This window comes from Ceratosolen solmsi, unplaced genomic scaffold, assembly GCF_000503995.2.
Source record: "Ceratosolen solmsi marchali unplaced genomic scaffold, CerSol_1.0 scaffold43, whole genome shotgun sequence".
Lineage (NCBI taxonomy): Eukaryota > Metazoa > Arthropoda > Insecta > Hymenoptera > Agaonidae > Ceratosolen > Ceratosolen solmsi.
Window position 1 is genome coordinate 4,381,305 of NW_011948431.1, and position 22,913 is coordinate 4,404,217.

The 22,913-nt window shown below is 35.8% G+C and overlaps 2 protein-coding genes across 3 annotated transcripts; one reads left to right on the top strand and one right to left on the bottom strand.

The window, feature by feature from the left end:
• Window positions 1-379: 379 nt before the first annotated feature.
• Window positions 380-21,675, top strand: Alg7 (Alg7 dolichyl-phosphate N-acetylglucosaminephosphotransferase). The gene is made up of 7 exons (XM_011502090.1): window positions 380-616; window positions 730-844; window positions 1,254-1,699; window positions 20,205-20,393; window positions 20,828-20,898; window positions 20,998-21,161; window positions 21,388-21,675. Exons 1-7 carry the CDS (start codon window positions 456-458, stop codon window positions 21,451-21,453), a joined length of 1,212 nt encoding a protein of 403 aa, XP_011500392.1. The 5' UTR covers window positions 380-455; the 3' UTR covers window positions 21,454-21,675.
• Mgat3 (beta-1,4-mannosyl-glycoprotein 4-beta-N-acetylglucosaminyltransferase) lies at window positions 1,786-5,372 on the bottom strand. Of its 2 annotated transcripts, none has more exons than XM_011502088.1 (3): window positions 5,066-5,372; window positions 3,879-4,296; window positions 1,786-2,768 (listed from the first exon to the last, which is right to left on the bottom strand). In XM_011502088.1, the coding sequence occupies exons 1-3, from the start codon at window positions 5,225-5,227 to the stop codon at window positions 2,068-2,070; spliced, it is 1,281 nt and encodes a 426-aa protein (XP_011500390.1). In that variant the 5' UTR covers window positions 5,228-5,372; the 3' UTR covers window positions 1,786-2,067. The 2 variants fall into 2 exon arrangements, with proteins under 2 accessions (XP_011500390.1, XP_011500391.1); XM_011502089.1 differs by having other exon boundaries at window positions 1,787-2,768; window positions 3,879-4,293.
• Window positions 21,676-22,913: the final 1,238 nt, after the last annotated feature.

The following is a 22,913-nucleotide window of genomic DNA, read 5'->3' on the forward strand; positions in this document are numbered from 1 at the left end:
CTTTATTCGCCGAGTTTACCTAAAGAGGATTTAAATATCGATTGGAACGAAATTTCGTTATTAGTAGCGCCGATCGTTGGACAGTTTGGTTGGACAATGCCGGCGAAGTAGCAAAATTCGCGCGCCTCTTGGAACTCCTCGACGAATGATCATCAGCGTAATTTTCAATATAAATATTTCACTTTCGTTGAGTAATCTGCTCAACCTAGGCGTTAGAATTGTCGAATTCATTATTTAATAAAGCGCGCTAGATCGAAAGCTTAGCGTTCCTGAAAGCTGATGTCACATAACTTGAGGATCGTGACGATGTTTCTCCGGCCGTTTACATCTCTCAATCTCTGCTCTGTTTATTACGGTATTTTCTATTATCTTAAGCGGTTTCACGCGTTAAAATATTTTTCTCACTCTCTATGCATTTGGCTTTACAAAGTATTTATTGCAGGTAGTATTGCGATATGGATCGATCGCTGGCTCAATTTCTTCCCTTATATATTAATGTGACAATGTCGATATGCACATATTTTTTAACTGTGCGGTTGATTCCGCGTTTAAAAGAAAGATTTCTGAAAGCTAACCTTTGCGGCATTGATATGAATAAAAAGAATTTCGTCAAAATGTAAGTATGCATTGACAGTTTTGAAAATCTTGATATTATTCTTTAATAAATATATTTGCATATGTAAATGCAATGAGAGCATGCCTGTAACAATGTTGTCTGTTTGCTTTTAGCCCGGAGGCAATGGGTGTCGTTAGTGGTTGTACTTTTTTGATAACAATGTTTCTGTTCATTCCAATACCATTTGGCGATCACATTTTTAACAATGTGAATTTCCCTCATAACGAGGTAAAGCGATAAAAAATCACTTATATTACCTAAAAATAGCCATTTCTATTATTGAGCATTCGTTGCAAATATAAGAGGCGATCAAATTTTGTTTTAAGGAAATTTGTACGCTATTAAAGAGACAATTTATGTTCGTTAAGCAAAGCAATTGACATCGTTTTAAGGCCCTCGATTGATTTATATTTTAGCATTTATATGTCGAGGCACGATATCGTTAATGTTAAAGATATCTTTCGACGACTTGCGTCTGTGCATTTGTATTTTAAATTTTCATTCGCACAATCGTGAGATTTATAATTTCATCTTTGCGTAATTGGACGACAAAGGCGAAGAGAGTATATAATTTTACATAAAAATTAAAAGAATACACGCAAAATGTACATGTCAGAAAATTTCTCATTTATTGTAGTTTGTGGAGCTGCTGGCTGCGTTACTTTCTATTTGTTGTATGATGCTTTTGGGATTCGCCGATGATGTTTTGGACTTGCAATGGAGACACAAGCTAATGCTGCCAACGATTGCCAGTTTACCACTGCTCATGGTTTACTATGTTAATTTTAATTCGACTGTGATAATTGTTCCAAAGCCTTTTAGAGCTTTCTTTAGTTTGTCCATCGATCTGTGGTTATTCTATTACGCGTACATGGGCATGCTCGCTGTCTTCTGTACAAACGCTATAAATATATTAGCCGGGGTGAATGGATTAGAGGTCGGACAAAGTTTAATCATCGCAACGAGCATACTTATTTTTAATTTAATTGAGCTATCGGGCGACATGTGGAAGGCTCACCAGTTATCCATGTACTTTATAATTCCATATATAGCTGCGTCATTCGCCCTCTGGAAACACAATAGGTAAGTAATAACAAACTTCAAATATCATTTTCAACTTTTATTAAATCACTTAAACCTCTTGTAAATACAAAACAATAATAATACAGTCTTCCGAATCGAGACAATATTCATTCGCCTCTTAAAAACTTAAATGAAACGAGCATAACTTTATATAGAAAATAATTAAGCTATCTAATAGTTGACCTAATAAGTCTTTGTTAATTATTTTACATAAAAAATATAAATTATAACAGATTTGTTTAAATGAGCCAACACGTATCATCAATTTTGGCGTATAAATTCGATATACATATATGCAGTGTACACTGATAGAGTTGGAGTACAAGTTAATATCACAGTCGGGGGCGTCGTGATTCAGCAATGTCCATTCAATAATAATCCATCTTGGCGTAAAAGTTCTCGACCAGCCAGTCGTACTTCCAAGTCTTATTCATTACAGTCTCGGGCGCGTAATACGACTCCCGAGACTTGTATGCTCTGAGCAAACTGGTTTTCTCGTCGAACCACATTCCAGTGCCGATGAGATCCTCGACGAAGGGGACGTCGACGTTCCTCTCCAGCGTCATCTCTTTCGTTCTGTTCTTCTCGCGTAGCGCGACTATAATGTTGGCCGGACCCTGGCAGAACTGGCAATACCAGCCACCGTAATGATTCAGATCCCCGATGACCAAGCCAAGCGTCTCCCTCTCGGCCACTTCGTTCGTCAACTCCTTCTCGAGGACCAGGGAATTGAAACGATGGGCCTCACGCATCAGTCCCACGGTGCATGCCCCAATGGTTATCGTTGTTTTCAGCGGATGCTGCCAGAAGAATCCGAATACGGACCACCTGAGTCGGAAGCCAATGGGTTGTGGCCAACCATCGTACATCTTTAGGAACATCAAAGCCTTGGCATTCAATATTTGCTCGGCATCCGTCCAAACGTAAATGTCATCGTCCCTGATATTTTTCACAACTTTCTTCACTCTATCCCAAACATATTTTGATATTACTCTCGCTGGCTTTTTGGCTTTCAGCGCCACATTAATGTACAATATTTTGTCTTGTTGTTCGGTAAGGAAGCCCTTGGCTAATTAAACACAGAAAGGAAAATCATTTTATTAGTCACTCGTTCGATTAGCTCGTTCGCCTATTATATACATTGAATTATATTCTAATTTTTTCATAATTGCCGGCTTACTGTTGCAAGTTCACTCTGTTCTCTATCGATCTAATTTATTGCGACAATTAACCAATCATTGTAAAATATTATGACTTATGTAAACTCTATTAATGCCGATAATTTATAATTATTAGAATAATAATTACAATAAGATGAGCGATTAAGTAGCATTAGCGTGTACGATACTTAGTTGTGTGTAAAAAGAAAATACAATAATTGTCTTTTGCTTTATTTCAATGTGACACATTTCACAACGATATGGCGAAGTTACTTAATATTAATAGAGGTTTATGGTTTTTCAATATTATTAAATATGTTCGCTCAAGAGAATTTTCTAAGTAAAATGATTATTAATTCCAAACATTGTAATTTAAGAACGAAAGGACAATCTAAAATTAAGAGCTTATAATTGAAGTTCTTGACCTCGAATTCTCCATTAACTCTTTAACTGAATTTGATTTTTGGTAGGCATATATTGGCTATCGAGGGCTTACATTTATAATTTTACAACTTAATCGATACACACCGACTGACTGTTCGAATGAGATAAAATGCACGATTTACCGTACAATCTAAGTGCGCTAGAAGGACACTATGGAAAACGTAATTATATGAAAAGTGCTATTGTTCGTGTATTAAATCAATGTTTGACGCTTTTGAAATATGCCATCAATTCTTAGTAAGGAAGTGGAAATTCCCTTCTGAATAATTTATAATAAACCGTGACAACATAAATTCCAATTGACTCGTCGTCCGAAGTGCCCCATCTCCTGCTAAGAAGCAGTAGTTGTTTGTTTGTCCAAAAATCAAAAGCTTTCTTAAAAAAAGAAATAGAAGACGAAACGAAGGAAGAAAAATTGGTAATGTATGCGTATTCTGGATGAGGAAAGAAAATTTTTCGTGAGAAAAAGGCCCGTCGGAAATGTAGAGTTCGCAAATTTGCAAGCAGGAGGTAGGGTTATAGATTTATGATGGAGTATCGGGGGAAGCATCGTATATGGTAGTCCTGGCGTTTACCCAATTTGTGGCGTAAGTTGTCCTCTGCGAGACTGAAGTCACAGACGACGAAGAGGTCGACGACCGGATAGAGCTCCTCGACGATGACCTCGGCGATAGCCGAGTTGTGATCGTTCACGTAGAAGACGTGTAGTATACGCCGTGAGAGCTTGCGCCGCTTCAGACGCACCTTTTGCTTGGAAGCCATGATGGCGCGCCAGACGACCTCGGGCTGACCGCAGTCCGAGCCGTGCCAGCCTTGGAGGCAAGCACACCGCTCCGTCGCCTCGCGTCTGTTCCTACGCTCGTTCACGCCCCCGCGCCAACAGAGTGTCTCGTTGAACGCCTGGAACATCCGGAAGGTTTTGGCCTCGCGAAGGCTCATCTCCCCGGTGATGGTCCGCGGAACTGCGCTCCTGTTTGCGCAGCAATTGCCCTGCTGACAGTTAATTCTCCGTTAACGCCTCGTTGATACTTCCTTTACCCGTCACCTTCAATGCCCAAGAACGCGAGTCGCTATGCGCTTAGCGTTTACGTAAGCGTTTAAATTCCTCTCGAGGATACCAAAATCGGAATATTCGCGCCCACCCGTTCCCACAAAACGGCTCCATAGACACTTAAAGAGCCAATCGTTTTAATTAAAACGACAGCTTTGCATGACCGTCCAATGAAATGTAGATAGATAGGTATTTAGAGAGAGAGAGAGAGAGAGAGAGAGAGAGAGAGAGAGAGAGACAGAGAGAGAGAGAGAAATAGTAAATACTTTCAAGTTTCGCTAATTAGTCAATGTAATTTAATTATCTATTTAATACTAATTCTACAATAATTAAAACTTTGTTAATGCAAATATTGTTTTTGAAGAGCTTGCTTTATTATAACTTATTTATAATTAATACATTACATACAGTCGTATAAATTTATTTGAAATGAATCATAATTTTATTATATTCATATAGTCTTCGTAATAAAGAATATTTTACAATAAGAGAAAGAAGAAATTTTCATTTTAGAATACATAGGATGCCAAGTAACGAGTTGGTTATTAAATTAAAGGACTGTAACAGTATCTTGTGGAAACAAAGTAAAAAAAAAAGAAGAAGAAGGGCATTGATCTTGGATACATTTACGCAAGAACTAAAGGCGGCAGGGAGGGAGGGGGGGAGGTGTGCGCACGCTTGATTTTGGAATAACGAGACGATAAAACGTACCTGGGAAGACTCGAAACTGACAAAAGTGATGGTTTCTTTGAGGGCGGGTGCATTGATGTCGGAGACGTGTGGCGTGGAGGCCACGTAGACCATGACGATAAACACCTGGAGGACCAGCAAAGTGTAGAGCAGGACCAACTTCCAGTCCACACGAGTCTGCATGGCATCGCTTTCTTTGTGCTGTCGGTTGTGTTGTTTCTTGTCTGCGCGCCCCTTTACTGCTGTCGTTCGTGCACCGGTTGCCTCCTCATCGCCGCCGTTGTCACTGCTGCTGCTGTTGCTGTTGCTGCTGTTGGTGGTGGTGCTGCTGCTGCTGCTGCTGCTGCTGCTGCTGCTGCTACTGTTGCTGTTCCTGTTGCTGTTGCTTGATACTTTTCGGCCTCGCCTCGCTACCGTCGTCCTTGCTGCGGGTGCTGACTGACGAGCAAGAGCGACTCTCCTGCGCGGACGATGCCTTCTGTGGCTGGACACATTTAACGTCGTGAATCTTGTATTCCGGTCTGAACATCTGCAAAACGACAAAGTTGCCGCAGCTCGTTATTATTGGTAAATAATAACGATTATTGGTAAATTTGTATTAATACAGTTTCCTCAAAGTTTATGGTTAATAAGTATGTGTTTGCTGACTATGGGAGTTTACGACTCTACAGCTAACTACTGCATAGCTTCAAGTGGGATTTGCCGATGAGCGACGATACTATTGAAATCAGCTTTATTAATTATTGCAATTATCACATTATACGTATTTGTAAAGAATTTTCATGTATTGTGCAATTTTAAGGAGGAAATTTGCTGTGACGCTCTGAAACGTTTCTTAACGAGTCTTGATAATCATGGGATTACGAACGATTGAATGGGAAAAAAATTAATGAAATTGTTATTATTAACATAAATCTTGAAATTTCGATTATGCGATTATTATGGTAGGTTAGAGGAAATAAAGCTATAGGCGTTAAAACAGTTTTGTAATATTTCAAATTTTTCCACCTCCGATAAAATTAAATATTTTTAAAAATATTATTTTCTTAATATTTTTAACGTTCTCTTATTGGCTTCGGACACATACAAAATACAGATTTTAATTATTGATTTGTAGATTTAATTACTTGAATAGACACAATCTACATTATGTTAATACTATTATATATAATAATTTTGAATATTACTGTTGCCCGATTAGAATGTTTATCGACAAAAATGTCGATAAAAACGCCAGACTTTTGAGCTTAACGAAATAATAAGTTCTCAAGCTTAACTTAAAATACATATTATTTCATAAGCGTAATATTAATATTCATGATAAATTGTTTATATTAAAAATATTATTAATTGTTAAATTCAAAAATATTGGAAGTCTCTTATTTATAAATAAAGCTTTTTTCCGATAATACGTGTTTCAATATTCGTTTACATTCTTATATATTTTTTAAAATGCATGAAATAAAATAATTTTTATAAATTTAGGTTTATGAAAAAAAGTCTATTAATTATAAATGGATGAGCATATCTGCAGTTGAAAAACAGATAACGAAATAAAATTGCTTCCATTGTTATGTAAATTAATTGAATGTAGCACGTCATTATTATTATACATGTAGAATGTAGTATGGGAAGGAGATCCATTACGGAACCCATTGAATTTTTATGATTTTTTATCCATATTGATAATTTACATTTATAGTTTTATTAAATTACTCGACTATTAAATGAAATTACTCTACATAAGCGTTATTTAAATTCAAAATATTGTATTCTATGAGTTTTGGCGCAGATGAATTTATTTTTAGAAACATTTTTATTCGAGATTTTAAAGAGAGATTAAAAGACATTGGAATACGCAAATTGTGAATGATGGAGAATATTTATTTATTTGAGAAATAATATACGCAATGCAATTGATGCACAATTAATAATTAATTTATGCAAACTTCATTTTTCAATTTATATTATTTTGTCATTCGTCAGACAAATATTAAAAAAAAAAATACTTTTTTCCAACACATTACGAAAATCCCTCTACAACCTGCATAAGTTCTATAAGAAGACACTTTATCCGGACGATAATAGAGCTAAGTTATAAGAGGAAAAAATGAGAGCAAGTAAGAGAGGGGCGATATAGAGAGAGAGAGAGAGAGAGAGAGAGAGAGAGAGAGAGAGAGAGAGAGAGTGAGAGAGAGAGAGTGAGAGAGTAAGAGAGGGTGAGAGGGGGGTGTGTGGCGAGAGATGCGAGCGAGACTGCGAAAAAGAACAGTTAAAGGAAGGGGGAGAAAGCACAAAAAGTAACGACGTCTGTCTATTCGTGTTCACGAGGAAGTGATTTTGTTGAGTATCTGGCGAGACTCGGTGCTTATAAATAGGGTCAGTTAGATCGTGAAATTATGAGTTTGAAAATCTACTGCAAAAAGTTCTATAATTCTCGTAAAAAAATCCAAGTATGAACATACAAGTTTTCATTTTGTAGTTTCATCTTGTTATATCGGGCCAAAAATTACTTGTGTCAGTACATTAAAACATCCGATAATTGTTGCGCTCAACATGATACTTTAGATTAATTTATCTACAAGTTGTTCTATAATTCATTCAACGCTACGCGTACATGAAATATTTTGATATATAAAAAATGAGTAATTTTTAATGAAAAACAAAAATATATAAAAAAAAAAAAAAAAAAAAAAAAAAAAAAAAAAAAAGGTTTTTTTGAAAAAATTTAAAAAAAAAAAAAACTTTGGCAACAATTTAAAAAAAAAATAGAAAAAATTTCAATAAAGTTTTAGGGAACGTATTTTAGGATTAAAGTAGTTTGTCAGGATGCGAGTAGAATCTGTAATTTTACACTATAAAGTTCGCTTTTAAAATATAAAGTGTATTCAGGGTACGTTTAAGTTTTAGTAAAGAATAGATCTATACAAAATATTTAATATTTTAGTGGAATATTATCATAAATACTTAATAATCTTTTATTTCTACATATCAGTTCGACGATACTTTCGTCTTCGATTCATTAAAAAAAGAAAGAAAAAAAATCTGTCCAAATTTATCTGTGCATACTTTTTTCTCTTCCAAAATGATAAACTAATCATTTCCTTCGACAATAATGACTTTGCTAATTACTCATCGATCATTCATTTTTCTAATTAAATATTATACTTTCAACCGATTATTATTATTACAATGCTTAACGTTACTTTGTAATTGTACGAATTAGTTATTTTTTATTCCGAGAAATGTCGAGCGTATATGGAATGTTATAATGATAATTCGTATTTACGGGATCATTGGCCACTCGAAATTCCTCACCGTGAACTGTTTCCTTAATAACGACGGTATACAAATTTACATTTCATTGATAAATGAATGTGTTACCTGGGCTTGGCCTCACACTACTTATCACTTTTACCCAGGTGTACCGACTAGTGAGTCATTTTATTCAAAGCTCCTCATCAGCGACTCCCAACGAAATTTAAAGTACTTGCTCACTAAACCAACTCCTTTCCTTTTTCCCCGGCCGTACTTAGTTAAAAGCACCCGTGAACGATGGCATATGTTATTCTCTGATAAGAGACCCTCGACAATTCAAATTTCCAAGCAGTTAACAGTATGTGTATATAACACTACATACGCTCAAACTCACGCGCTGAAAATAATAATGAAAGCTTGGATCGTAATCGCTATCGCTTTAACGTCAATTTTTAATCACCCTTCGTGTGTTCGGCCTTTCACTCACTATTGTAGAAAATTCAAATTCATTAGGAGCGTGCATTCATTCAACGGCCGTCAATCGCTATCGATAGATAATACCGCTGTCTTTGTCATACGAATTTTCGAGTCTCCTCTCCATTATTCTTCCTGCCTCGTCTTCTTATGGGATAGCGCACGCAAGACAAAAGAGCGAACCGTGATGTCGCGAAAAGCGCCCTCGCTATTATGCCATTCTTTGCTAGCTTATCAAAATCAATCTTACTAGTTTAGGAGGTCGAGGATCACGTAATGGGTGGATCATCGATATTTGCCCTCTCGTTTTTAAGAACAAGCTTTGACTGTCTATTGAGAATTAGGTGAGAATTAAGTAGCAATTGTATTGTTGTAGTTGCGGGATGTTCGGTGGCGCTTTTATGCTGCTGATAACGTGTTGTCGAATGAGAATATTACGTGATTTTAACGACAGCAACTCTTCCTCTCGGCACAAATACCTAATTAATAATTTCCATAGTGAAAATTTGATATTGCACAAGAAAATCCGAAATTCGTTTATTGCGATATATTTATTTGTTAAAACGTGTTTTACCAACAATTTAATCATGTTTCAAATTACAGTAAAATTGATAATTAAAAGATATTATGCTTTTTACATTCAAACAGCCTTTTTTTTTAAAAAAAAAAAAAAAAAATATCTATATATATATATATATATATATGCACATTTCAAATTACTGTTCTCTTGGAATTTAACTCAATTTTAAATTCAATATGCGTTTAAATTTTACATTTAAAATATTCACACCGTAACTACAAATATTTATAAATTTTCAAAATTTCAATATCACACGTACATGAACGAAGTAGTAGCTTATTTCCGGTAAATTTAGCGATCAAATAAACACTTTAAGCTTTATAAACTTTCAAACTTTGTATATATCCGTAATTTATATTAATCGTCTATTCAATAAAATGTCCTTCTAATAGATTTATTAATAAAATTTTCATACTCCAAGTCGTTAAGTTATGATTTGCTGTAAGAATAAAAGTTTCAAAAGCGAGTTATATTATTAAATGTTTCGCTATCAACTTGCTTAAGATTTAACTACAAATTTACACATTAATTGAGCTGACAATTATTTGGATATTAATAATAGGGATATTTTAATTGATATCAATTAAAAGAATCAATTTGAAGAAAAATAAAACAAAAACAAAAAACCCAATGAAAAATTTCGATTCCCTTTGAAGTATTTAAAGAGAATTTTGTCGAGTGGTTTTCTTGTAATAATAATTCATCATTTGCTGTCAGGTAGCGTCTAAATATAACTTAATATCGATATATAAATTAAATTAAAATTCCTTGATGATTTAACATTCGTCTTTGTTTTTGCACAATTAACGTATAAAAAACAGACACACACAGACGCGCGCGCGCACACACACACAAAATCGGCACGAACAATTTTGACATCTCGAACATAAGACGAACAACTTTGGATCTATTGATTTTTTTACGTATTTACATTAACTTTATAATTAAATAACACGTTTGCATTAATGAAACGATGGCTTGACAAAAACAAAAAATAGCGCACGGATCAACACACATTTACGCTCCGTCCGCGGGTTTACGCCCCGAATTTCTTGATCTCGTAAAGAAAGCAATGTGACTTATTCCTTAACGAGCTTGAAGCGATTAGAAAATCCAAGCGCAACAATCTTCTAGGATCTATCGCGAATCCAGAATAACATTAGACTAAGACGAAGAAGTAGAATAAATTAAATAATAATAAGAGGAAGAAGAAGAAGAAGAAGAAGAAGAAGAAGAAGAAGAAGACGATGAAGACGATGAAGATTTTCGCTACGTGCTTTTAAAATACGGTGCAAAAAGAGAATAAGGTGCTTCTCAAACACTCTTACCAGTCCTTCTCGTGTCTCGCAGTCCAGCCTAGGGATAAACGCGTTTCACCCGAGACGAATCACCTGCAGTTGACGACTACTCGGCCGAGGGCGCAGTCATAAAGGGGCGAGAGATACAATGACGAATGCCGCGAGACTCGCGAGATGTGCGAGAGGAGCTTCGTCACACATACACATGCGCACCCACGCATACATTCGTGCATAGATAGGCGGGAGCGCGGCCCTCGTGCGAAGTCGGAAAATCGATGGGGCACTTCACTTCACTTCGTGGCTGAAGTTACATGCGCATTCCCGACCTCCCCAGGAATCGCCGCCACTCTAGCTCGATATCGTCGCTCCACCTCGCCAATTTCTTCTCGCGCCTATTCTCACGGCGAGTTTCCTTCCGTCGGTTCCAGCCTCCTCTCCTTCCCCCGTATCATCCGCCCTTCACTTCCCCATACCCATTCCACCTGCCACGGCCGAGTGCGCGATTTGGAAATGAGCCGCCGCAGCAGGAGCCGCTAATCGAGCCCACCCGTACGCAACACAGACCGCTTAATCGCACCTGAGTAATTATCCTTGTCACTAGATATCCACCCAAAAATCCTTGTGACAATATCAAGGAAGGAAACGCTCGCCCCTCTCATCCACCCCAGAACTTCGCGCCTTTCGATAATAAAGAGAACGGTCGACGTTCCCGGTGTTGTAGCCGAGGTGCGTACTCGACTCCGAGGCGTCGGTAGCGACGGCAGTAGCGGCAGCAGCAGCAGCAGCGGCAGCAGCAGCAGCAGCAGCAGCAGCAGCAGCAGCAGCAGCAGCAGCAGCAGCGGCGGCGGCGGCGGCGGCGGCGGCGGCGGCAGCGGCAGCGGCGGCAGCGACGACGACGACGACGACGACGACAACGGCAGCAGCACGTTACCCGTCCATCAGCCGGCCTCGCTCTCCCCAAAATACACGAAAAGAAGAGCGAGGAGGCGCGACGCCGCGGCGCGTCGACCGAGGTCGTTGTGCCGCCTACATCATGCTTAGGTCAGCGCGACCCCATCCTTTACTGTCGGCTGTGTGGCCGGCATAACCCCCCCCCCCTCCATCCCAACCTCTCGGCCTACCTGCTGGTACCACCGCACTCGGGGGAAGCGACGGCTCGGCGATCGCGCGGGAAACTCACCGGGGCGACGGTCCGGCGGCGAACGGGCCCGCGAGGAGCGCCAACAGCGACCTCCACAGCGCCGACGCATTGTCCTCGGCGGGCCCGCGGTGCTCGGCTCTGGGCCCGCGCGCAGCCACACCCGGGACGCTCCTAGCTGTGTTCTCGGCTTGGGGCACCGCCCTCCGAGGCGGACAGGCGTCGTCTGAGCGGGATAAGGGGCCGCTCGGTAGAGCCAGGCGCGCACGCGCCCAGGACCAGTCGATACTCCCGTGAGCTCATCTCCGGCACGCTGAGCTACGTCGCTCCTCCTGGACGGTCCGAGGCCGGAGTCTGGCGCTCGCGTTCGCGCTCCCTCCACGTGGTCTCCCGAGGGCGCGGCTCCAAGATGAGCTGCTTAGCCAATACCCGAGACCCTCGAGAATTTTTATTATCTCGATTATATATATATATATATATATATATATATATATATATATTAGCCGCAGCTTCGATCGCATTTAAAATATCCACGTAATTGTTCGTGCGTTCATGAAAAATCCGTACGCATTGAAGTTCGCTTGAATGATTTTACGAGATATATGAGGACGATGTAGCTTATATTGGTTATATGGGAAGCTGTAGATTTATGATAGGAGTCCTTAGAAGATCGTCGTCGGGCACACGACGTCGCGACTGCTGTCATTCGCATTATGAATGATAATGGCATAATAATTCAGTAATGACTCAGGCTGTTGTCATAAAATGAGTTTAATAATAAAAAAAAACAAGCTATTGACTTGACTTGACTTGTTGTGTGATGGTAATCGATGCGCTACGGTGACGCGCCAATGGGATTTGTCGTATGTTGCGATCGGAGATAAAAATAACGTGTTTTGACACTTTGTAATTTTCATTTCGTTATTAGGAGTTGAATTGTATAGATTGTTGTTTCATTGCCTGCCAAACGTAATGATAAGCACGCGAATGATCCAATTTTAAACTTCTCTCTTCTCTCGGGAATAAGGTCCGTGGCCGCCGCAGGAAAAATTAAGAAAATGAATTAAGAAAGAACAACCTTAAAAGAAATTGTCTGCTCAGGCGACGTGAATTTATAAGAATTGTAGGTAAAACGTTTTAGGTAAAAGAGTGCTTTGAATTTAAATCGTTTGATTTAAAAGTTTTTGAAGAAATTCATTTCGAAATAATATCGTCTATGCACTTCTACGCTGGCGATTCTTCAAACTTGTTTCGACTTGTCGTACGCGTTTAATCGTTCGGGGTTTAATCGTTAGGGTTGAAGGGTTGCGACGAATAGCATTAATGTACTTTGCCGACCCTTTGTGTAAGCTTCTGATAAGACAATGCCATCGTTCTTGCAATACGACATAGTCCAATCGATAATTGTCTGCTTCTTGACGCACGCACGCACACACACGCGCATACTCGCTCTCGCACTTTTTCAGCCATATTAATTAAAGGGAAAATCTGTTGTAAATTTATGCCCCGTAGAAACGAAATTAATTCAACTCCAAGTACATGGTCCGCAGTATCGATCTTAAATATAAGGTACACGGATCAGTGTTTGTAATGGTGGTTTCTTAAGCTTAATTTCGACGCATGGATTAAGAGACTCCCCCACTGAATGTACGTGTGTACCATTAGCATTTGAGGGTCACTACTAGCTATGATGAATCATCGTATGACTCATGCTGCCCTCTCCAAATGTTAATAAAACTATTGGTTTTGTCCAAAAAAAAAAAAAAAAAAAAAAAAAAAAAAAAAAAAACATATATTTCTAATCTATTTCAAGTAATATTTAAGCTATATTTGCGACTACTAAATTCTTTAAACAAAGCGCAAGAATACGTGCACATTTAATCATACATTTAATTCGGATTATTTCGGTCTTCTCGTACGTGAACTGTTAATTCAATCATAAAATCAGAGTATTTGTTACGTGTAAGAACTTTAACAAATAAAAATGAAAAAAAAATGAAGGTAAAATGAAATTTTTATTCAGTCAGATATCATTCGATGGGCGAAAAAAATAGAGGTTTAGTCGTAATTATATTCGTTTCTACAATTATAAGCAGTAGTTTCTGTTTATAAATTACTTTACTAACCGTTTAATATGTTTATTTTCTCATATTCTACATCGAAATGTCAATTTAAATGACTGTTCCGTTGCATTTTGATTATTACAAAAATGGAGAGAGAGAAAAAAACAAGAAAAAAAAAATGTTAATTTGTATATGTATTATGTTAATAAGAAAAATTTTATACTTTCTATCCTTATCGTGGATATGCACTAGTAATTGAAAAAAAAAGAATATGAAAAATGTAGATGCCACGTTTGTGTGCGCGCGCGCGCGTGTGTGTATTATTATAATTACGATTGAATAACAATAAAAATTCTAAAGAAAATTCTCCGAATTCTTTTTATCTCTTTCAAAAAGGAAGCTTAAATTATTTCAATTATATCGGATGATCTATATCGATAAAACAATGATTACAATTTACCGCGCTTCAACTCATTTGAGAATTACATTCTAAAGAACATTACATTTATTGATCATAGCGTCGACTCTTGTGGATTCTAGCGATAGGCGTTCGTTATCATTATTAATTTTATTCCCTAATAGATTAAGAGTAGATATGGAATTGGAGGGTATATCGATAAATATCGAAATCAAGCCACGTATGAGGCAATAATAACGGAACGAGTAAAGCTTACGTAATATAATAAAAACATGGCAGATTGAAATTATTTTTAAATTCACATTTATATATTGATTCGTTCATTTATTTGGACAATCAGTGAAACAACTAGTGATTTAATCAGCACGAGCATGTCCTTAATTGGCAATTGCAACGTTGCTTTATTAAACCATGACTGTATTCACAATTGCTTTAGCCACACCGTAACATTAGCATTCAAGCTGAAAAATAAATCGCGTATTTTCATCGCGATAGAGATGAAAAGCGACAATCGTAGGATCGCTCCTTAGCTCAAATGTTATAATCGTCCTTATGTTTCTACACCTTTAGTCGGAGCTCAACTCGAATGGGGCATAAATAGTAACGAGTTTACGTTAATTTTGTTAAAGTTGCTTCTTTTCCACGCGGTCGATCGAGCACGAAAAGGTGAAAAGATGAGAAAGGACTTGTTCAGTCGTTGCCCCAGTGACTTTTTTTCTCCTCTCTCTCTCTCTCTCTCTCTCTCTCTCTCTCTCTCTCTCTCTCCAATTTTTATTTCAAGAACCGTCTCTTACATGCACGCATGCACACGAATGAGTTACGCTCCCTCGCGCAATCCGGACACGTGCGCATCCCAAAAAGGCTCTCCAAAGGACAGTACGTAGACGGGAGGGGATAAATTAAAGAGAGACGAGCGAGCGAGCGAGCGTGCGAGCGAGTGCTTTGACATCGTTCGCGATGCTTGGTAACGAGAGGTAGGGTTACAAGAGAGAGAGAGAGAGAGGGGGGGGGGGAATTTACGGGGACGGTCTTTTTTATAAGCGATCCTAGTTGATATCTTCGGGGGGCCCTGATACTCTCGGGAGCAGCGGCAGGAGGGGAGCCGTGATAATAGGAGTAGTCGCGCACGGCCGGAAATCGCCTAAGGACGACCGAGCGCGAAGGAGGAAACGGCCGGTCGCGGTCGAGGGTACGTGAGATGATGCTGTTTTTTCTCGGGCTACGAGTCAAAAGGGAATCGCTTGCATGCTTCGGGCAAATAGTTTTTGCGAGCCCATCCTCGGCTGCTTTCCTTCACAAAATTACTTCCAATGGCTTATCCAATGAAAGTCGAGTGTGAAAGACCAGAAAACATATATGTGTATGTATGAGCTCGTAAAGCGCTAATTTTTCGTTTTTACGGTTATTGGCTCGTAATTTTTATACACCAAGCGACACTTATTGCGACACTTGTGGACGGGAATAACGAGCCGAGCAATGACTACTGCTATTGAAAAACATTTTAATAATGATCTAGAGGAGTTCAAAGAGTTTCTCTCCTTCCGTTGCTGGACGAGAGATATATCTCTTGTACTTTCAAATTTTACTACTTTGAAAAGACAAGTTTTAAGCATTATTTTTTCCTTTTTCATTCTTTATCTGTCTATTTTTCTTCTTCCTTACAATGCGTTATCGGAATGAAGAAAAAGCCAGTTTCCGGAAAATGTATTGCAGTTGATAGATGATAGTAAATATAGAAATGTGCGCGTGCGTGTTAAGGTTGAAAATCATGTTGAAATTTTAGAGATGGAGGAGGTGAGGAAAATATGTTCATCTGTAAAAGGAAAACCTTAATGATTTAAAAAAAAAAAAAGTATTTTATGAGTTTGGAATTATTAGATATACACGTACATAAAGTCACATTTCCATTTGAATTGAATTTAAATTGAATCGGTCGGGAATTTCATATTCGTTCCGAGTAAAATGCCTATACCAATCCGACATTAATGATCCTTCGTAAATAAAAGGTATTCTGGTATAATTTAATTGTATACTCTTCGCGAGCATTGGTTTATACGCAATTTGTTAATAAATTATTGCTCATTAGCTATATATTAAAGTATAATGAAGGAATTGATGTGTATTTGTAAAAAAAATTGGCCTCTACAGTGTCGTCATTCTCATTGTTACACGTTAGTAATGGAGCGATAATGCATTAATATTTCTTGTCATTAAATTCCATTCACGCAGATCGGCATTTCTTTTCTTTTGCAAACACAAGTGCGCTTCCTCTAACTCTTCAAATAAAATTGTTTATGAGAATTAATGTCATTTATGAGTCAATGCTCGCGCCACGTCGTTTTTCCCAGTAAACTGCATTTATTATTATTATGTTGAGCTGACATGTGTATTAAAGTTGAGAACTCCGAGAGCCTTGAGTGACGTAATTTTATTTCATTGTTGCATTAAAGTGCTTGAGTTGGGAAACTTGAAAATCTTAATGTAATATTTAGAAAAATTTTTAGATGCAATGTGCTGAGCATAAAATGTAGGATATCAAATTGTTCTTCTTACTCGACTAACTGCTACGCACATATTTTATCGCTAAATTTTCAGTATTTAAAACATAAATCTGGAACATTAGAGAATGTGTAAGAATATAACATCTGTTGAGAGAATTTGGTAGCATCCGACAACTCTCCCTTTTCGCTATTTTAAACTTTAAAATAAAGTCAAAAAGTTTTTTCTATATCACTGAGATTGAAATATTAAGCTAATTTCATGCGGATATGAAGTTATTATTTTGTTTTCTTCATTTTTCTTGTCCTTTTTCATTTCTATTAATGATATTCCAAAATTGAACGATGTACATTAAATTGCAGCAAATTTTCCAGTGTAAAATTCTAATTCATTATTTAGACACTTAAAATTAATTTCATAACAAATAGATAACATTATAATCGATAAATTAATTATTAAACAGATAATTTACTTTAATTAATAAATTTATAATTATTGATAATTATAAATTAATATCGTAAGAAAAGGAAAGATAAAGGTAGCACGATGGATTATGTGACATTTAATTTCGAAATGCACAGAATTTAGTTGTTCGAATGAAGTTCGAATCGCGTTGTTTCAAGTTCATTAAAAGTCAAAATCCATATTGAGTTAGCAACTGTATGTTATGGGAAACTGACCACCTAAAATTATTATGCTGAAGTCAGAGTGAAAAAATTTCTATCGATATTTTTACAAATATTCGTATTAAAACTTTATAATTATTACATTTTTATCTATAAATGAATTTTCACGCACACGCGCACGCGCACGCACATACATAGAGAAAATAATTTTAATATTTAATTAGATTAAATATTCGAAGTACTGCAAGTCCTTGGTATAAATGAGATATTGGTTATTTCTTACGTTATTTTATCTTTTATTTTATGACTAAAAGTTAAAAGTGAAATATATAGATAATTGCAAAATGAAATTCGAAATTTTTCTTTGCCTTGAAAACAAGCGCTTTTAAAGGCATAAAAATATTTTTAACAATATATAATAATAATAATAATAATAATAATAATAATAATAATAATAATAATAATAATAATAGAAAAAAGTGTTTAATATTATTAATGTTAAACGAACATAAGAGTTTTCAGTGTTACGAATGACTATTCAACTATCAGAATAGTTAAATTAAACATTCAAGATAGATTCCGCATGAGTGTAAAACGAGCGGTAGATTTATGTAAATAGTTTAATGTTGTTTATCTGTACTTCTTTTGTAGAGAGGCTCCATGGCATTTCTGTGTTACGTAATCGTCCATAAAATTACCGTTCCATTTGGTTGACTCGTTCCATATTAATTTTTACGAGAATTAATAAAGTATCGTTCTTTGATTGTAAATTGCATTTCACTTGTATTTGCGCGAGGCCGAATGGTCCATATGCCTAACATCGCAAGCACATTATTAATGTCAAAGGACCGATGAAACTCGATCGTCGACCCTCGAAACCCACCAAAACTCTCTCTCTCTCTCTCTCTCTCTCTCTCTCTCTCTCTCTCTCTCTCTCTCTCACTCGATAAAGTAAATTGCACCAGCCCGTACGTGGCTAAATATTTTTGGCATCGGCCTAGGTAACACATGCACATCGACGAGAAGCATCGAACTATGTTATTATGCCGAGGACAGGGCGTTCACTAACCTCCTCGAGGTCGTGTCCAAGCGCGGTTCCAAGAGGTCGAGCGATCGCGGCGATACCGATCGGCCAATCGGCTCGCACGTGCGCCCGGAACAACGGCTCACCACCACCACGAGTTCCCGCTCGTCGCGACGCACTGCCGCCACTGTGCCCGGAGCCGAACAGCTGCCCGACCCTCTGCTGCTCTCCGCACCCCCTCCTCCTCCCCCACACGCAGCCGAACCCTCGCGCAGCTCGTCGCGCTGCCGCCCCCGACCCCGCGCCACTCCCACAGAAGCCAGAGTGTGCATTCATCCTGGGTAAATCTCGGTCGCGGCGAACATCTGCTCGGCGCGTAACAGGTGAACGCTGCCCTTCCAAATTGGGGAAGAATCCGAGATTCGCGTACCCCTCACCCATAGGTACATTCGGCTGGACTAACCCTTACTGAGATTTTAATCTCCGATAGCTCGGATCATTGCTTCGACCTAAGATTTTCTATATCAACCGTTTGCTTTGTCGCACAAGCCTTGTAACAACTAAGGTGTGCTTACATCATCAACCTGGTAAAATATTCTTTTATCTCTCGCCCCGATGTTTTTCTTCCATACTCGTGCAACTCCAGCTATAACTCTTTATCGTGCTTTCTTCCTAAAAGTAAGATCCTAAAAGTAATAAGCCAAGGAAGTAATATGAAAATTCGGAAATTTTCAGTTTACGCTTATGAGATCTAATCCGAGTACCATCTAACTACTGAGGATCTAACTGAAATATATATACACACACACACACACGCACACACACACACACACACACATATATATAATAGCCATAGAATTATGCGCAATTCTTGTAATTGACGATTATATATTTGCTTTGATTAAATGAATCGCGCGATTTTCCATTGGCACGAGTGGCATATCAACCAAGCGAATTTTATTATTACGAATATAAAATGAATTATCAATTTATTTAAGATAACGGTCGTTTGTATTAAAATTTGATCCAAGTAAATGTTGCTTTTATAATAAGATTTCTTTTACATTAAATTATTAATCGATCATTTTCTAACACAATTAATTGTCCGATTTGTAAAACGTTTATTTTAAATGTACGTTGATAAAATTAGTTTTATAAAATATCCTACACATTTTTTAAATATTCGTCTATTTTTTATTCGTTAAAAAGAAAAAACTTCTTGTTTTAAGTTGATAATTTGTAATGTTAGTCGTTGAAGAAGAAGAAGAAGAAGAAGAAGAAGAAAACTAGCAGCTGCGATTAAATAAAATTTTAAATACGAATTTTCTTTTGAAGCAAACTCTCGTTGCAAATACTCTTTCGTGTGTTTTCGTCAGCCGCTCTTTAAAAAAAATATACAAATGTTTATCAATTTTGATAAGCAGCAAACAGTGAAGAAGCAAGAAGAGATTTCATGACGAAGGCAGGAAACGTAGGAAATTTGTAAGGAAGTAGTAAGGCTTTTACAGCGAGCCGATAGGTCTTTAGAAAATGCTCTCTTTATAATGGAAATTGAGGCCCAAATAGAAAATCAGATGGTTTTCAAGTTTTTCAAAATCACGTGGCTTATGAGCATTCGGATTAATTGTACTTTTAAGCCGCTAATATTATTAAAGAAAATAAATAAAGAAGGACATCGGATATAGGATTAATAATATAGATGAAAAAGCTTCATCCGGTGTTTATTGTATTCATTCGCCAATGAATAAACTATTGAACGATCTTACAATCTTTGTATTTCAGGTATCCATCGAAGGTTTTTGTCGGAGACACGTTTTGTTACTTGTCAGGAATGACGTTTGCGGTGGTTGGCATAATTGGCCACTTCAGCAAAACGACGCTGCTCTTCTTTATTCCTCAAATACTTAATTTCCTGTACAGTGTGCCCCAGCTCTTCCATTTTGTGCCCTGTCCCCGTCATCGACTGCCAAGGTGAAATTTATTCTACTCGTCGTCGTTGAAAATTATTTAACGATTCGCACGACTATAATAAAAACTATAATAAATATTATATAATTGTTTTGCAATTATTTGCCTATTAATCGTGCCCAACATCGATTTTTTTTTTTTTTTTTTTTTTTTTTTTTTTTTTTTTTTTTTTTTTTTTTTTTTTTTCTTTATTATATTAATATTATCAAGTATTTCGAATAAAAGCGGTAATATGCGTAATTCATTTACTTATAAATTATTGTTGTATCGAAGTTTTTCTTTCTCTTTTGTTTTTCAAAAGCACATTGTTTAGTATAGTTTTATTGGTCGTGAAATAATTGATGAAAGTGCAAAGTTTTTTTTTTTTTGTACAAAATTTATTTCATCTCCAAGTTACTTTTACAAATTTAATATAACACGTTGTTTTTCCTTCGCAGATACGATCCAGAAATAGATAAACTAAATCCTAGTCTAACTGTTTTTCGAAAAAATGATTTGAATATTTTAGGTATTATTTTATCAATAAAATTCTCAAATTACTATTTTCACATGAATTCAAATTCAAATTTGATTTTTGACATACTTTTTTTTTTTTATTTTTTCACAGGTAAATTAATTATGAGCATATTCAAAGCTTTTAAGATCGTCCAATGGCAGGAGGATAGCGAAGGCGTAGTCACATGCAACAATTTAACGATATTAAATTTTGTACTTATACTATTCGGACCATTGAAAGAATCGACTCTCACCAAGATATTATTAATAATTCAGGTATTTTAATTTCGCGATATTTAAACAATTTTCAACTGCTATTAAGTTCGCAAATACGCACTATTACACAATTATAATGGCTAAAACGTGGCTGTTGTTGTTGTTGTTGTTGTTGTTGTTGTTATTGTTGTTGTTATTATTATTAAACATATTATTATTCGTTACAACAATAAAAATTTCGATAGTCTTATATCTTGAAATTTATTCCATAAGATTTATATTTTAGATTGCAGGTACAATGTTGGCGTTTGTGATAAGGTATCCATTGGCATCAATATTTTATGATGTCTGAAGGAGTACCGTCGTCACTAAAGACAATTTCTTAATCGAGTGGTCATTATGTAAAAGTTGTAATGACGAGATTGATGGATTATCTTGAAGTTAATAATTAATCGTGTAATTTCACTTTGGAATATTTAATCCATTTTCTCCAACGAACGTGAAGGAACAATGTTTTGTGATGGAAATGTATAGAACAGACACTCGATCAGATAGATTTTAATCAATTTGTATAGAATACTATTGTATTGTAAATGGTAATGTTAAAATTTTGTAAAATATCATTATTCTTATAAAACTTTCGTATTAAGATTGAAATTAAAAACACAGAAATTGTCGTTAAAATGCTTTAATGTATATATGTACACATTTTTTGTTGTCTTAAATAAATTTTATATATACATAATCATATTTATATTTTATAGCGTAACTATAAATTTATCGTTATATTGCAAAATTTATTTGAATGTACATTATTTGTAATACTACGATCTACGATACTAACCGCATCGTTTATTATTATTATGTAAATAATAAATTTACAGCTCGCGAAATCCTCGATTCTATTTTCTCTCCACTAATACGACAATATTGTCAACAAACTGCCTCTTCAATAAAAGAAAAATAATAATAATAAAGTAAATAAGATAAAATTTAATTTATAAAAAATACTTAATTCACTATCAAATGTTAAATTCATTAAAGTATTTTCAATTTTCGAAATTTTTAAAATATAAATTGTAATTAATGGTTTTTTTTTTTTTTTTTTTTTTTTTTTTTTTTTAATTTTACTTATTTAATATAAACATAATCGAATATTTCTAGTACTTAAGCTATATTAAGGACGTGGATTTTTTTCTTCAAAATTCTGAATAAATTACATTTATATAATAAAATGAACATTATTAAAGTATAAAAATATTAATAAAAAATGTTATTATTAAGTCCGTTAGTATTTAACATTATTTAACGTTATTATTAGGTAGTATTTTTTTTTCTTTTCTTTTTTTTTTTTTTTTTTTTTTTTTTTTTTTTTTTTTTTTTTTTTTTTTTTTTTTTTTTTTTTTTTTTTTTTGTTTTTCATAGAAATTCATTAACTGTTTACAATGTATACATACATATGATACAAATTAATATGATAGAAAAAAAAGAATACATAAAATAATAATAATAATAATAATAATAATAATAATAATAAGACTCGTAATAAAAACTGTAAAAATGTAAAACATCATGTCAAGTCATCAAAATTTGTACATATTATAATTATTAGTAATTTCATACACGAAATTAAAACAAATTTTAAAAGTATTATTAATTTATTTATTTCAAATTATATCTGAATACGACGCAATACAGGACTATATTGTAATTTAATTTCAATATTTTTCAATTATCGGTACACGATTCTAATTGAACAAGTTATTAGATGATTTACAGTGTAAAGAATCACTGTTTATTTTCTGAATATTT

Coding starts and splice junctions, on each gene's coding strand:
- Alg7 (XM_011502090.1), top strand. CDS start 456: ATGGATCGATCGCTGGCTCAATTTCTTCCCTTATATATTAATGTGACA. Junction 1,700..20,204: donor GCCCTCTGGAAACACAATAG/GTAAGTAATAAC, acceptor TTTGTATTTCAG/GTATCCATCGAAGGTTTTTG. Junction 21,162..21,387: donor AGATATTATTAATAATTCAG/GTATTTTAATTT, acceptor TTTATATTTTAG/ATTGCAGGTACAATGTTGGC.
- Mgat3 (XM_011502088.1), bottom strand. CDS start 5,227: ATGCAGACTCGTGTGGACTGGAAGTTGGTCCTGCTCTACACTTTGCTG. Junction 4,297..5,065: donor TCAGTTTCGAGTCTTCCCAG/GTACGTTTTATC, acceptor ATTAACTGTCAG/CAGGGCAATTGCTGCGCAAA. Junction 2,769..3,878: donor CAACTTACGCCACAAATTGG/GTAAACGCCAGG, acceptor GTGTTTAATTAG/CCAAGGGCTTCCTTACCGAA.